This window comes from Oncorhynchus masou, chromosome 6 (assembly GCF_036934945.1).
Source record: "Oncorhynchus masou masou isolate Uvic2021 chromosome 6, UVic_Omas_1.1, whole genome shotgun sequence".
In the NCBI taxonomy this organism is placed as follows: Eukaryota; Metazoa; Chordata; class Actinopteri; order Salmoniformes; family Salmonidae; genus Oncorhynchus; species Oncorhynchus masou.
This window is the reverse complement of record NC_088217.1, coordinates 56616493-56633038: the sequence shown is the minus strand read 5'-3', so window position 1 is coordinate 56633038 and position 16546 is coordinate 56616493. Positions and strand designations below refer to the sequence as shown.

General features: G+C 43.5%; 1 protein-coding gene across 1 annotated transcript in view; it reads left to right on the top strand.

Moving 5' to 3' along the window:
* LOC135542326 (R3H domain-containing protein 2-like) overlaps positions 1-16546 on the top strand; it is an 82931-nt gene that overhangs the window by 29900 nt on the left and 36485 nt on the right. The window contains 3 exon segments of the mRNA XM_064969207.1: positions 12636-12888; positions 13031-13266; positions 14735-14776. Coding sequence (XP_064825279.1) covers positions 13072-13266; positions 14735-14776 — 237 coding nt within the window. The 5' untranslated portion in view covers positions 12636-12888; positions 13031-13071.

The following is a 16546-nucleotide window of genomic DNA, read 5'->3' as shown; positions in this document are numbered from 1 at the left end:
GTAAACTCAGCAAAAAAAGAAACATCCTTATTTTTTAGCAAACTTAACGTGTGTAAATATTTGTATGAACATAACTGATACGTAAACTGAACAAGTTCCACAGACATGTGACTAACAGAAATTGAATAATGTGTCCCTGAACAAAAGGGGGATCAAAATCAAAAGTAACAGTCAGTATCTGGAGTGGCCACCAGCTGCATTAAGTACTGCTGTGCATCTCCTCCTCGTGGACTGCACTAGATTTGCCAGTTCTTGCTGTGAGATGTTACCCCACTCTTCCACCAAGGCACCTGCATGTTCCCAGACATTTCTGGGGGGAATGGCCCAAGCTCTCACCCTCCGATCCAACAGGTCCCAGACGTTAACTTTCACACATTAACAAGTCCAATACAGCAAATGAAAGATAAACATCTTGTTAATCTACCCACCGTGTCTGATTTTTAAAATATTTTACAGCGAAAACACAACATGTTTACGTTAAAAAAACACAGCCATTTTTCCCAGCCAAATATAATAACAAAAGCAGATTTAGAGAGAGAATGAATCACTAACCTTTGACAATCTTCATCAGATGACACTCATAATACATTTATGTTTTGTTCGATAATATACATATTGATATCCACAAATCTCGGTTTACATTGGCGCCATGTTCAGAAATGCCTCCAAAATATCCGGAGTAATTACAGAGAGCCATAAATAAATTCCCTTTGATCTTTCATCAGAATGCAGTGCAAGGAATCCTAGTTCCCGCAATAAATCATTGTTTTGTTACATAATGTCCATTACTAGTGTCCAATTAGCTACTTTTGCTAGCACGTTTAGTTCATATGTCCAAAAGCTGGCGCCGGTCCAGGCGAACTCGGACGAAAACTTCAAAAAGTTATATTCCAGGTCGAATAAACTGGTCAAACTAAGTAGAGAATCAATCTTCAGGATGCTATTATCATATATATCCAATAACGGCCTATAGAGTAATGGAACGCAAGGCAATATAATGACTACTGTGCGTAACCAGGAACTGGCATTCTGCCAGACCAGTGACTCAAAAAGCTGCCATCCGGTCCCACATCACACTAGAGACTTCATTCCACGTTCTACTGACTGTTGACATCTAGTGGAAGGTGTAGGAAGTGCGAACAGATCCATATCTTATTTAGATGTGAATAGGCGATGAGTTGACAATCAACCAGCCCCAGAATTTCCACTTCCTGTTTGGAAGTTTGCCTGCCCTATTTAAAAAAATATTTTTTTACCTTTATTTTACTAGGCAAGTCAGTTAAGAACAAATTCTTATTTTCAATGACGGCCTTGGAACAGTGGGTTAACTGCCTGTTCAGGGGCAGAACGACAGATTTGTACCTTGTCAGCTCGGGGATTTGAACTTGCAACCTTTCGGTTACTAGTCCAACGCTCTAACCACTAGGCTACCCTGACGCCCCTATGAGTTCTGTTATACTCACAGACATAATTCAAACAGTTTTAGAAACTTCAGATTGTTTTCTAATAGTAATAATAGTAATAGTAATAATAATATGCATATATTAGCATCTGGGACAGAGTAGGAGGCAGTTCACTATGGGCACGTAATTCATCCAAGGTGAAAATGCTGCCCCCTATCCCTAAAAGGTTTTAAGGCATTGATGTTTATGGTTAGATACATTCGTGCAACGATTGTGATTTTTTTTCCACATGCACTTTTGTTAAATCATCGTTTGGCGAAGTTGGCTGTCTTTGTTAGGAAGAAATAGTCTTCACACAGTTCTCAACGAGCTAGGCGGCCCAAACTGCTGCATATACCCTGACTCGGTTGCACAGAATGCAAGAGAAGTGACACAATTTCCCTAGTTAAAAGAAATTCATGTTAGCAGGCAATATTAACTAAATATGCAGGTTTAAAAATATATACACTTGTGTATTGATTTTAAGAAAGGAGTTGATGTTTATGGTTAGGTACACAATGGTGCAACGACAAGCGAATGCGCTTGTTAAATCACCCGTTTGGCGAAGTAGGCTATGATTCAATGATAAATTAACAGGTACCGCATCGATTATATGCAACGCAGGACAAGCTTGATAATTACACATGGTTGATGATATTACTAATTTAACTAGTGATTATGTTAAGATTGATTGTTTTTTTGATAAGATATGTTTAATTCTAGCTAGCACCTTGGTTCCTTGCTGCAGCCTGCCACGCAGTCTCCTCGCGGAGTACAATGTAATCGGCCATGATCGGTGTCCAAAAATGCTGATTACCTAATGTTATGAAAACTTGAAATCGGTCCAAATTAATCGGCCATTCCGATTTAATCGATCGACCTCTCGTTGTGATATTAAAATAAACTTAAATAGCAAATGGAGGACACTTTTCAGTGGTTCATTTTCATGCCAGCCAGGTAGGCTGTACTCCTGTTGTAATGATGAGCAATGTACTTAATATTAGGAAAGTTGAGGTATAAATATTGTAGGCCTGGAAAGCTGATGGTATCCTCTTTTTAATATAGACCATCACTCTGTTTTGTCACGCAAATTGCATAGCCTATAGACACGTGCTACGCGTTTCGGCTGGCTGGTCTGACGATCCCGCAGGTGAAGAAGCCAAGGTGTGGAGGTGTGGAGGTCCTGGGCTGGGGTGGTTACATGTGGTCTGCGGTTTTTAGACTGGTTAGACATACTGCCAAATTCTATAAAAAGACTTTGGAGAGGTGGGTTATGGAAGAGAAATTAACATTCAATTCTCTGGTACCAGCTCTGGTGGACATTCCTGTTGTGACACAACTGCACATTTTAATGGCTTTTTATTGTCCCCAGCAATAGCAGCACTTGTGTAACTATCATGCTGTTGAATCAGCTTCTTGAAATGCCACACCTGTCAGGTTGATGGATTATCTTGGCAAAGGGGAAATGCTCACTAACAGGGATGTAAACAAATTTGTGCACAAAATTGACTTAGCCACAGAGGATCAATAAATAAAAATGGCTGTGAATTGTTTAAAATCAGATGCGTGTTGGCCTCTGCTTATTTTGGAAGCCCACAATATGTGCAGTGCATGTGGCAATATGTGTGAAGATATCTGGAGTATAAAGGGAGGGGTGTTTGGCGCCGATATGGCGTATTTCTCTCCAGAATGGACAATATCGCAATATTATTTTTTTGCGCAAGTTGTCTGTACCTTCACCAAACTCCAGTATTTTTCCTGCGTAGCTTGTTCCCCATCTTTTAAATCAGGATGCCAATTTTGTTTTCAGCACTTTTGTTTGTGGCTGATCAACTTATTTTCTCCAGGCTGTCTTTTGCCCCTCTGCAGCAGACATATGGTGAGCGGTATGTTTTGACGATGGAGTCACAATACATATAGAATTGTTAGTATTGCAGTACATCTCGTATCGCCACCTATCGTGATATCATATTGTGTGGTCCCTGGCAATTCCAAGCCCTACTGGACAGGTGTGCTGCCCAAGTCTGTAGCCTTAACTATTGTTGGATGTCTGGGGTTGAGAGGGAGGTAGCAGGGGGCCTGGCTGGATGGATGGATTGAGAAAGTGAAGGAGGATGGGAAGGGTGTGGCATGGTGCCTGGCTGGCTGGATGGTGTCCTCCATTCAAATCATCCCCTCTTTCCCTGGGGGCTGCAGTCTGGTTCAGGCATTCCTGGAAAACCCCTGAATGGAAGGATGTGTAAAGGGAGGGAAGGAATTCCACACCAACCCCACACACTGAAGCCTACTGTATGAACTAACTTTGAGATAAATGGTAAGGGCCATGTGTTTTAACTGGCAATATTTGTAGAACTATAAGGTATTTATGAAACATTTGGTGAATGCTTTCGGCTATGTTGGCACAGTATGTGGAAAGTAGGGAATCAGCCTAATGATGTGTGGGGCTCAGGCTGGGCTGAGTAGGCTACTAGAAGTCCATATGTGAGTGCAGGACCCCGGAACAGGAAGTTCACCTCTCTATCTGTCGAGGTTTACTAGTTAGCTCTTCAGACCTCACTCCTTCTCCCCCTCTCTGTGTTTGTCTGCTCCTCAAATCTGCTAAGTTCAGTGTTCACTTGGAGCAGATCTGCTGCAGCCTGCACCAGTAAGCTTATTCACCAACATAATACAGAACATAACAGAGCAGAGTGTGTGAGGGAGTCAACCATCTGTACCAGGATTTACGTTAGCCGGAAATAGCTAGGTTTTGGCCCAAAATAAATACTTTTTTAAAAATAGAAAAGCCGATAAATGAAATTGGTGCCAGCCAATTGTCTGGGAGGAAAAGAAAAGGCTTTTTAGCCTATTAATTGATGGAAATAGCAGTCTGTCAACACATTTGACTGGTCATGCTTATCAGTCTGTAGGTTAATTTGCATAGTTTAGTGGTATTAAATTGGCCTGTGTGTTCAGTATATTCGTTGATGTTTCTTATTTATCACACGAGTACAGATGGGGCCTTTGAGTGGGAAATCTGGCAGACAGCACGAGAGCTGCTGCTACCGCATCCCAAACACTAAATGCAAAGGTAGGCTTCATCAGCACGTCACACACCACTTTGCAATGACCTGGAGGCAGTATGCGTTTTCAAAACATATACTTAATTGTTTGAAACCTGAATTTTTTTTAAAAACTTCATATTTTGAGGCATGTCTTACCTTGCTTCAAAGTAGCCTAGCCCAAATCAGACCATATCCATGGAGGCAATTATTTGATATAAACTTTCTTTCATTGTCCAGTAGCCAAATGCACAATCCTAGTCATATTAGCAACCCACGTTAGTTGTTTCATATTAGATCCCCTCTTCTTTCTAAATGTTGAAACGATATTTTACATCTGTCTCATGAAACTGTTCTCATGTGCTTTGTGGAACAAACATTTGCACTTGGCCTACTGCATTTATAATGTGAATAAATACGTTTATCAACATTTTAAGCTAAACGTTCTGATCTGTTACGTCAGACTCTTCCTTTTTACTGTTTTTGGGCTGTAGCCTAGGCATACTGGTTGTATGAATGTGGGATCTATCATACCATAACTGTAAATGTGGATAGAATAACTATCTTCAAAGTGCGCATGAGAATTAGGTTAAAAAAAAGGGCTGCACATCGTTGCATCACCCTTTATGCCATGTTAATATGAATTACCATAATCTTAAGGGGGTTAATGTCATTCTGAGCACAGTGGGTGGACACTAATCAGGTTACGCACCCAATGCATATAAATGCATTAAATTAAAATGCGGCCTGTCAAATGTCCGGTGAAACCCTGATCTGTACATAAACCAGTGTGCGAAACCCTGATGTCTTAATCTCTCTGTGTGTGTGTGTGTGTGTGTGTGTGTGTGTGTGTGTGTGTGTGTGTGTGTGTGTGTGTGTGTGTGTGTGAGAGCTGAACTCCTTAAATGCACAGAGCCAGGTAATTGGGGAAGGAAGCAGGGTGATATAGCCTAAAAAGAGAGGTGTGTGGCAGGCAGGCAGGAAGGGGGTACGACAGAAAGTAGTCTTGGTGACAGAGCCTGTTGCCATGGAGCTGGGCCTCCCATTGGTGGAGGCATGGGCCAATCACACAGCAGCACAGTCCGTTTCATCATTGAGAAAAAAAAATTCTGCTCTCTGCCATTTCTCTCTTTCTCCCTCTCATCACTGACTACTATAAAAAGTGCCGGAATTACACAAGGTTTGTAATGTGAGCGGGACTAGCTTCTGATGTTTGTCTTGACACACATTTTGTGTGAGTGAATGAAAATGTAGCAACCGATCTGTTGCAGGCAGCATTTTTTTGAATGAGGCTAATCAAGATACACGCTCATTGGCACAGATTTATCCTAGATTTCTACACATGTAGCCTAGTCCTAACCTCATGCTGTGCCTAACTCCAATGGGTGCAACTCCACTGGTATTTTAGTGTCTTGAATAATCTGCCCGTTTGTTAGGAAATGTGAATGTAAAGGCTTGTGGACATGAAAGGATGCTGCATGGTGGAGTCCCCCTGTCTGTCCTCCGTGGGTAGCAGTGCTGAGAGGCGGTGACTCATACAGTTGTTTTTGGCTTAGGGTACATCCCGTCCCAGTAACACTCTTTATGTGTACTTGTGACTTGCCCCTTCTCCTTATTCATCATCACCATTAGAATATGATATGCTAAATGACTTAAATGTAAATGTAAAAGTGTGGGTGAAAATAGTTGTGAGGTAGGCAATAGGCTAGTCGATTGTTAGTCATTCATAAAAAAATGCTCTCATGCTGTCTTGGCCTAAATAACCCCCGTCTTTCTCACGCTCCCCCGCACACATTCCAGCACTCCTTCCCTTGTCAATAATGCATAGAAAGATCAGTAATCCCCTCTTTCTTTCTCACCTCTATGTCATTCGTAATGAATGAGGGAGGTGTGACATCCTGGCCAACACCTTTTGCTCTCATGCGCCATCTCTTCATATAATTCTCTCACTTTCTCCACCCCCACCCCCCCCCCCCCCCTCTCTCTCTCTCTCTCAATCCTGACCTGCCATACACTCCTTCCTCATATGTGTCATAGAGGATACCCCTGCTCTGTCCCTCCTCTCTCCCTCCCCCCTCTTTTCTCTGCAGTGTTCTTTTTTCCTCTTCCTCTTTTAATGTCTTCTCTTAAATTGTCAGCCTGCTGACGCCATCCTCCTCCTCTCTGCTCAGCCCACTCACTCCTGTGGGACACGCTCAGCTCTGACTCATTCACTCTCACCCTCGCTCCATCACTCTCACCCTCGCTCCATCACTCTCTCCCTCGCTCATCACTCTCTCCCTCACTCTCTCCCTCGCTCCATCACTCTCTCCCTCGCTCCATCACTCTCTCCCTCGCTCCATCACTCTCTCCCTCGCTCCATCACTCTCTCCCTCGCTCCATCACTCTCTCCCTCGCTCCATCACTCTTTCCCTCGCTCCATCACTCTCTCCCTCGCTCCATCACGCTCTCCCTCGCTCCATCACGCTCTCCCTCGCTCCATCACGCTCTCCCTCGCTCCATCACGCTCTCCCTCGCTCCATCACGCTCTCCCTCGCTCCATCACTCTCTTTCTGAGACACACACTCTCCGCAAACACTTTTTCTATTACTCTTTCTCTACTATTTTGTCGGACCAAGTCATTACACAATTAGACAGACATGAAAAGCTACAAGTAATTTAGTAAAAACCATAGAAATCACAGTAGTTTAACTTAATCATAAAACAGCAAATTAAAAATGAGGCACAACAATAAATAACAGTATCATCAGCATAACAGTAAAGTTGCGTATTTTGCACATTTTTGTCTAAATTATTTATATAAATAGTGAATAAGATGGGACCAGTACAGAGCCCTGGGGCACACCATTAGACAGACAATTTAACAGCCCTTAATTGAGTGCACTGAGTTCTATCAGACAGATAGTAGGCAAACCATGCAACTGCATGCTCCGAAAGACCTATGCTCGACAATCTCTGCCTCAGTATAGCATGATCAACTGTATCAAAAGCCTTAGAGATCAATACAAAGTGAGGCACAGTGCTGTTTTTTGTCAAGAGCTTCATTGTGAAAACCTTCATGGCAGCTGTAATTGTGCTATGCCTCTTCCCGAAGTCTGATTTGGTACATTGATAAAATAGTATATAAATAGTATAACTCTTTTAGCTGTTCACTAACAAGGGTTTCAAGTATTTTCGCCAGGGGTGACGGCTTTGAGATTGGACTATAATTATTTAAGAGTTGGATCTCCCCCTTTTTGAAAGTGGTAGGACAAGTGCTGATTTGCAGATCCTTAGACTTTCATTACATTTCAGGGTTAGATTGAACAGATACATACGTGTTTCAGCTATGACATCAGCAGCCAGTTTTGAAAAGCAAGGATCAGGATATCTCTGATCTAAGGATTTCAGGGCTTTCTGTGCCTCCTGCACTGAAAATGGCAAAAAAGCTAAAAGTACGACCAGTGATGCACCGATATGCCAAAAGAAACCCGATACCGATAACTGATATGGAATTTTTTTCTGGCCTTTTAACCATTCTAGTACAGTTAAATAGTTAACACACACATGGACACAGCGGTCTAAGGCACTGCATCTCATCTGGTTTGAATCCAGGCTGTATCACATCCGGCTGTGAGTGGGAGTCCCATAGTGCAGTGCACAATTGGACCAGCGTCGTCCGGGCCGTCATTGTAAACAAGAATTAGTTCTTAACTGACTTGCCTAGTTAAATAAAGGTTACACCACACTGACCAAAAAGTTATTGTGTATGCATTTACGTATGTCCCCATTTCCAGTAAAACATAATCAAACCCTATTTCACTTTCTTGCTGTGTTGTTTCGTTGTTCATTTGTTTCATTCTCAACCAGGACTTCTTTGGAATGCTGTTTTGGGGTCTTACGTGTCAAAAAAGACGCATCAAAAACATTATTTGATGTGTCAAATAACAATCTGTTTCAGTAGCTGTAGTTAGCTAGCTAACTATATAGCTAAATGTCATCTAAAATTACCCTAATTTATAAGCCAGTTCTTATTTGATTAATGGTGGTCGGACCCATCTATGTGAAGCTTGCCACAATAGTGGACTTTGCGGTTAGCCTTCAAAATACATGTTTGGCATAATTCTAATTTGTATTAATTTGCATCACTGTCAATGACATACTTTTATTTTGAAGTCAGTACGCAAATTCAACTTGTGCCTAATGCTTATTGTGGCTTGCTTCACAACACATAACCCGGTCTGGTCTAACCTCACTAGCCAGATTAAGCTAGCTGGCTGCTTATAACATTAGCTTTGGGCAACAGGGTTAAGTAACTGGCTAGCTATTTATTTTTATTAACTGAAGTTCAATTTCAATAGACGAACAACAAGTGGCAACCTAGCTAATTCTTACAATGATTCCTAAATCATTGCTAAGAATAATGAAAATAACTGCAGTTTCTACTGGTCATTGTTTTCAGGCTGGTTGTCAAATCAAATTTTATTGGTCACATACACATGGTTAGCAGATGTTAATGCGAGTGTAGCAAAATGCTTGTGCTTCTACTTCCGACTATGCACTAATATCTAACCAGTAATCTAACAAATTCACAACTACCTTATACACACAAATGTAAAGGGATGAATAGAATATGTACATATAAATATATGGATGAGTGATGGCATGCGTCATAGGAAAGATGGTATGGAATACAGTATATACATATGAGATGAGTAATGTGGGATATGTAAACATTATTAAAGTGGTGTTATTTATTGAAGTGGCAAGAGATTGAGCCTGTATGTTGGCAACAGCCTCTGTTAGTGATGGCTGTTTAACAGTCTGATGGCCTTGAGATAGAAGCTGTTTTTCAGTCTCTCTGTCCCAGCTTTGATACACCTGTACGGACCTCGCCTTCTGGATGATAGCAGGGTGAACAAGCAGTGGCTCGGGTGGTTGTTGTCCTTGAGGATCTTTTTGGTCTTCCTCTGACATCGGGTAATGTATTGGTGCTAGCTAGGTACCAAGCTAAAGCTAGCTACCCCAGAAGTTGCAGTCGAACAAATGATGCTTTATTACCAACGCAATATTGTAAACACATCGTTCGTGGCCGGCGTTTGCTTGTTTGCAGACTTTTTTGTACAGCTTTGACAGTGCAACTGTATCTTTTTGGACACGCAAAGACCCAAACGGCTTTCCCTAGTTTGTATTTCTTGAAGCTAATAGCAGTGACGCTATTACTGTGTAACTCCGGTAGGGCAATGTCTGAAAAATAGCGCACTTGGTAGTGTGTACCGGTGCTCGACCAGTCGGCAAAAGCCAACATCACCCACGACAGAACGGTTGATTGTCAAGGGCAATAAATTCCATTATCTTGGCTTTAATGGATTTTGCCTTTGAGTTGTCTCACTGAAATATTCTTACTCTTTCAAATGACTGCTCGACTCGTTGACTGCTCGATCCACACAGAAGACATTGTGGGCAAGGTTAGGAATGCTGTGTTGCATGTGTAGCGCAACATTTTACGCTGAGTTATTATGTCATGTTACCTACATTATATAGGTATGCACGGTAGCTTTGACATCGTTTTTTAACTAGACATGATACCGATGTTTGCATTTTTAGCTAATATCGTCCGATTCCGATATGTTCACCGCTATATCGTGCATCCCTAATTACCGGTTCATCCACACAGGGTTGTACAGAGCAGGGGTATGACAGGACATGTTGCTTGTTAACCCTTCTCCTACGACTTCCCAGGCCTTCGTAAATCGAATCAAAATCTGTCTAAAAAGCGAGTTTTTTTTTGCATGGGTTGCGCATCTGTGGTGAAAGGTGACAGAGCTAGAGCAGTGTTGGACCATAAGACATCCCGAAAATCTGTCTTCTTAGGACGCTTTAGACGTTATCGTCACAGTTTGGCCTACAAAACTATTGAGACTAAAGATGACTCACAAAGTCAGATATTAGCATTTTTCACACATGTTCAAATCATCTATGAGGGACTTTGTTGAGCTTCACAATCAATTTGAGATACTTTCGGTTGATTTGGACATGCTAATATCGGTCCAGTGAATTGAATTGGATTTGTGCGACAAATGGAAAAAAAGCGTGTGGGAATAGTGCCAGGTAAACGAAACCATAGAAAGGATTGCTGTCATACCTTGTCCATAGACTGCTTGCAGGGTAAGGAAAATAATATCATTTAGGAATTTGAGTGAACTATCCCTTTAAAGGATGCTGTGTAGGCTTTTATTAACTCTTGCAAATGTCTAGTGTTGACCATTGAGACCATTTCATGTGTCTTTCATTCATTTTTAGAAAGCTGTTATGTGACGAGGATGATTCGGGTCTTTTCTTCCTGCACTCCTCGGCTCTGTTTTCTCTAATCTACATATTTATTTCTAAAATCAATCTTCCTTTTGCTCGCTCTCGCACTCCCCCCCATACCAATGGCAGCAGCTGAGAATGACGTCACCGTCTCCCTGGCAACTCTGCCTGTGAAGAAGGGAGGAAATGGTAGCTGAGAATAGGCTGGCTGGGGTAGCCCGGTTCATTCATAAGCACCTCAATTTCACACTCATTCAGTTTTTCTGGCAGAGAGAGACAAGTGTTATTTTTAGCACAGCATGTCCCTCTCTTCTGCCCATTAGAGCCACAGTCTCTCAGCCATGTTATTCTCCAAACAAAAAATTACACATTTGTTCTGCTCAGACCTTTATCTAGTCATTCGATAATGTTGACGTGTGTGTTTGACTGTGTGAGAGTTTTGCAACGTGTCCGTGTCTCCCTGTCTTTATCTGCGTAGATATAAGGCTGTTCTGTGGTGCAGAGTTGCATAAGCCGGGACTCCTCAGCGCCGAGTGCAGTTGGTTGGCGTTCATCCGTGTGCGTGCCCTGGTCATTGATGACGCTGTTGCTGTGCCTGGGTCTTCCCCTACTGTGGGAATCCCTGCATGCCATACTGCTGCAGCACCACACACACACACGCTCTCTCTCTCACGCTCTCTCTCTCGCGCTCTCTCTCTCGCGCTCTCTCTCTCGCGCTCTCTCTCTCGCGCTCTCGCTCTCGCGCTCTCTCTCTCGCGCTCTCTCTCTCGCGCTCTCTCTCTCGCGCTCTCTCTCTCGCGCTCTCTCTCTCGCGCTCTCTCTCTCGCGCTCTCTCTCTCGCGCTCTCTCTCTCGCGCTCTCTCTCTCTCGCGCTCTCTCTCGCGCTCTCTCTCTCTCGCTCTCTCTCTCGCGCTCTCTCTCTCTCGCGCTCTCTCTCTCGCGCTCTCTCTCTCGCGCTCTCTCTCTCGCGCTCTCTCTCACGCGCTCTCGCTCTCGCGCTCTCTCTCTCGCGCTCTCTCTCGCGCTCTCTCTCTCGCGCTCTCTCTCTCGCGCTCTCTCTCTCGCGCTCTCTCTCTCGCGCTCTCTCTCTCGCGCTCTCTCTCTCGCGCTCTCTCTCTCTCGCTCTCTCTCTCTCGCGCTCTCTCTCTCGCGCTCTCTCTCTCGCTCTCTCTCTCGCGCTCTCTCTCTCTCGCTCTCTCTCTCGCTCTCTCTCTCGCGCTCTCTCTCTCGCGCTCTCTCTCGCGCTCTCTCTCTCGCGCTCTCTCTCTCGCGCTCTCTCTCGCGCGCTCTCTCTCTCACGCGCTCTCTCTCTCTCTCAAACACACTCACACACACTCTCTCAAACACACACACACACACACTCTCTCTCAAACACACACACACACACACACCCACTCTCTCTCAAACACAGCATCCTGATGATGTCAGAGGAAACTGTGTTAAAGCTGAAGTGTGTGTTTGTGGGACAGATGGTGCGTTTTTCAAAGCTTCTGGTATTAGTCTTCCTATGTGTGTTTGTTGTTGAGTAGTGAGAGCGCTGCCTGTCCTGAAGATGTTAGCAGTATGTCGTCATGGTAACATTTAATGGAGTGCTGTTTATGAGTGGGAGAGAGAAACACACCATCTTACCTGTCAGTTTGTGTAAATTGGTTAAAAAAAAACAAACGTTTCTGAGCGAAAACCATACTTTTTTTCAGCTTTGGTCTGCAAGTGGTCATTCATGCATTGGCTGAATTCCTACTTCCACAGCTAGCCTTATGGTTTTACTCATCCCACGCTTTGAGCAGTGAGTCAGACTGGACCCAGTCAGAGAGCCAGTGTGTTGTAACTGTTAGTGAAGTCATTGTCTTCCTGTTATCCCCAGGGGTCGTGGCTGGTGGAACTATCTTCAACATGCTGCTTCACTGATACGCACAGACGGAAGGATCGACAGACAGACCCAGTCAGCGGGTGCCACCACTTTCTTCCCTGTTTCAGCTGTTTCTCCCACCGGCTACCTCCCCCCTGTACAGAACTTGCTATGGAATGCCCTCACCTAGCGGATCAGCACAGTCCTCTTTAGGACCCTTTCCTGGGAACCCACTCCATAAGGAATCAGCATAGCTGATCTGTCTCAGGTACTGTTCACTGTATACATTAACTACATTGTCCGTGTCTCCTGATTCTTACCATGTTTAGGGTTTTCCTTGGCCCTGTACTGCATTTGAAACTCAGGACCATTTAATGGATCTATCCTCTCTCTCCCTCCTCATCTTGAAGTAGTCTCTGGATCCTCCTACCCTCCACCCTCCCCTGAGAAGATGTCTGTGAGCCTGGCTGGGGAGGATATCCAGACGGAGGGTGAGAGTGGAAGTAGTGGAGTGCTCCATGATGACTCCAGCAACAGAGGGAAGCTCTCCCCATCCCCTGAGCCCTGCCAGTGGAAAGAGGGCACTGGGACTGGAGGCACTGGGGAGGGCATGGAGGCAGAGGAGAGTGCCACACAGGACTCACAGGTAACTGACCTCCAGGCGACTTTGGATGTGTCCCAATAATCTCTCCTTTCTCCCGAAGTGTGAACTTGTTCACTTTTCTTCATAGGTTTGAAAAGGAAATGACTGGTATATGGAAACTCTAGTCCATGCCAACATTAATCCAATGCTTTTAAATGTGTGGGCTGTCGTGAACGGGTGCACACTTCTGGAGGAAAGAGAGATTATTGAGAAGCACCCTTTGCCTCCTCTGCACTGCACTCGAGTTCCAATTTCTGGAAAGGTTTTTAAGGAATACTACAGTCCAGAATTGAATGTCAGTGAATTTTGTGGCTATTTAGATTAGAACATATTCAGCCATTTATATTGTGATGACAAAGTATATTTTTGCAGACATGGGTTTTTTCCTGCTTTGTTTGAACTGAATCTCCCATCATGCATTGCGTAGTTGCTTATGGCCATGATGTGTATGTGCTGCAAGCTTGTGAAAGGAGTGTAGTGGGGGTGGGTTGGCAGAGATGGATGTCGTTACAGTTGAGACAAATTGAACCCTTTGGAATGCCTGTCATTGAAACATTACAAACAAATTGCATGTTATCTTCATGCCTTGTTTGAATATTGAATTTGAAGCATAGGTGTCTATTTAGCTAGGTCGATTCACTGTAGGTAGCTGCTACCTGCTCTGTCTGGCATGCTGACTAGCTAGCTAGTGACTATGCTGTTACTAGACAAGTACTCCAAACTAGTTAACAGGTTAGACTGCATAACTACATATTATAGCATGTCAGTCAGTTTGCAAGAGTATCTATCTAGTTGTGTTTCTGCTTGCTTAACGCATGCAGCTGACTAGTACTGCTAGCAAATTGTTACACTTGGTCCATTCAAAGGTAGCTAGCTAGTTTGTTGAAACAGTAAAATATGTTGCTAGCTGTGCTTCTAGCTTCAAACACTATCTGCATATTAATGGAGTAGAAATGTCAGGTGAACAGTACTTTATCAGCAACGTTATATTCCATCTTGTGCCAATCCAGTGGTTTTGCCTACCAGCTGTGCAGCGCGGGCTACACGGAGAAGCAGAACAATTGGTAGGCGGAAACCACTTGATTCGCACAAAATGGAATAGAAGCTTGCAGATAAAGTTCGTCATTACACAATTTCATGTTTACAACATCTAAAGACCCGCAGCACTACACTGAGAACTTCGCCATTTCTAAAAGGATGTATTTGGGTGTTTGTTTTTCCGGAGACCCCATACTGCAGAATGAGCAATAGGGAAGTATATTGCGGGTGCGGTTTGTGTTTGGACCCTTCCATAACATGCCATTTACATTAATAGAGATTTGGTTCTAAAATAGAGAACCAATCCTTTTAACTTTTTTCTCTCACTAAAATACGGTTTTCACAAACGTTATTTAACGTTGTAAATCTTAAGAAATTGTCATTTTGAGTGTAGCTAGTATTCTTAGTATTACCACGTTTTCTCCCCTTGCAGAGAAGGGCTCAGAACCACGGCCATGGGAGGAAAAGGGCCAGGGTAAGGACTGCATTATTCTGTCTGTTGCATTGTTGTTGGTTTAAGTTTGCATATCGTGATCCTAATCCAGGAACTTATGTCCACCCGTTAGGGCTAGTAGGACCCCTTCTACCATCCACAAAGTTCGCTCATGCAAGTTAGAAGGTTAGATGGACCAGGAGAAGTCGCGTGTATTTATGGAAATCGGCTTTTGTGTGTGTACTCACAATTTCCTTGCTAATAGGATAATACATGTTCTCTTCCCTTACATCTCATTTCTGTCTGTGCACACCACACACACGCACACCCTCCTTGCAGCTGGGTTAGGTCTTTGCATCAAACCGCTCTCCCTCTGTCTGTCCCTACATCATTTCTAGTGTAGGCTTCATCATGACATCATCTGCTCTCTCACTAGATTGAGATGATGGGAAGTGGGTTAGCCCTTCCACCAAATGAAATCCTTCCCTTCCCTTGAATTATGAAGGCTATACATCTCAAAAGGATCACATGCATGTCTGCTGGTGCTGAGCGATTAGTAGATCAGGCATACTGCTCAATACAAGCGATCCATCATTTACATGTATTGTCGGGTAGACACAATTGCATTCGTGAAGTATTCAGACCCCATCACTTTTTCCACGTTTTGTTACGTTAAGACTTTTTTTATTAAATGGATTAAATAATTTTTTCCCCCCACCTCATCAATCCACACTACCCCATAATGACAAAGCAAAAACAGTTTTTTAGAAAGCAATCGGGGAGTAGTGCTTTGGTCAGGGAGGTGACCAAGAACCCAATGGTCACTTTGACAGAGCTCCAGAGTTCCTCCGTGGAGATGGGAGAACCTTCTAGAAGGACAACGATCTCTGCAGCACTCCACCAACCTTTATTTTACCTTTATTTTACTAGGCAAGTCAGTTAAGAACAAATTCTTATTTTCAATGACGGCCTAGGAACAGTGGGTTAACTGCCTGTTCAGGGGCAAAACGACAGATTTTGTACCTTGTCAGCTCGGGGATTTGAACTTGCAACCTTTAGGTTACTAGTCCAACGCTCTAACCACTAGGCTACACTGCCGCCCCGGCAATCAGGCCTTTATGGTAGTGGCCAGAGGGAAGCCACTCCTCAGTAAAAGGCACATGACAGCCCGCTTGAGTTTGTCAAAAGGCACCTGAAGGACTCTGACCATGATAAACAAGATTCTCTGCGGGGGGGGATGAACGTAGATAAGTACAGAAAGATCCTTGATGAAAACCTGCTCCAGAGCGCTCAGGACCTCAGACTGGGGAGAAGGTTCACAATTCCAACAAAGCTTGAGAGGGTCTGCAGAGAAGAATGGGAGTTACTCCCCAAATACAGGTGTGCCAAACCTTGTAGCGTTATATCCAAGAAGACTCTGCTGTAAACACTGCCAAAGGTGCTTCAACAAAGTACTGAGTAAAGGGTCTGAATATTTATATAAATGTGATATTTCCTTTTTTTTAAGTGGGCTATTGTGTGTGGATTGATGATGGAAAATCTATTTAATCAATTTTAGAATAAGGCTGTAATATAACAAAGTGGAAAAAGTGGAGCGGTCTGAATACTTTCCGAATGCACTGTACCTAAGTAACTGTCTATATCCCTCTCGTTCTTGAAGCATTCTGTCACTCCTTTCCTCGTCTGTCTGCCAGCCCCACAGGCTTGCCCGGGCAAGATCCCATGAGAACAGGCTAGGTGCAATGGATTCCGGTCATTGTAGTTAAGTGCAGAAAACGTGGTGATTAACTATGAATATTGGCCTGTTGAAGA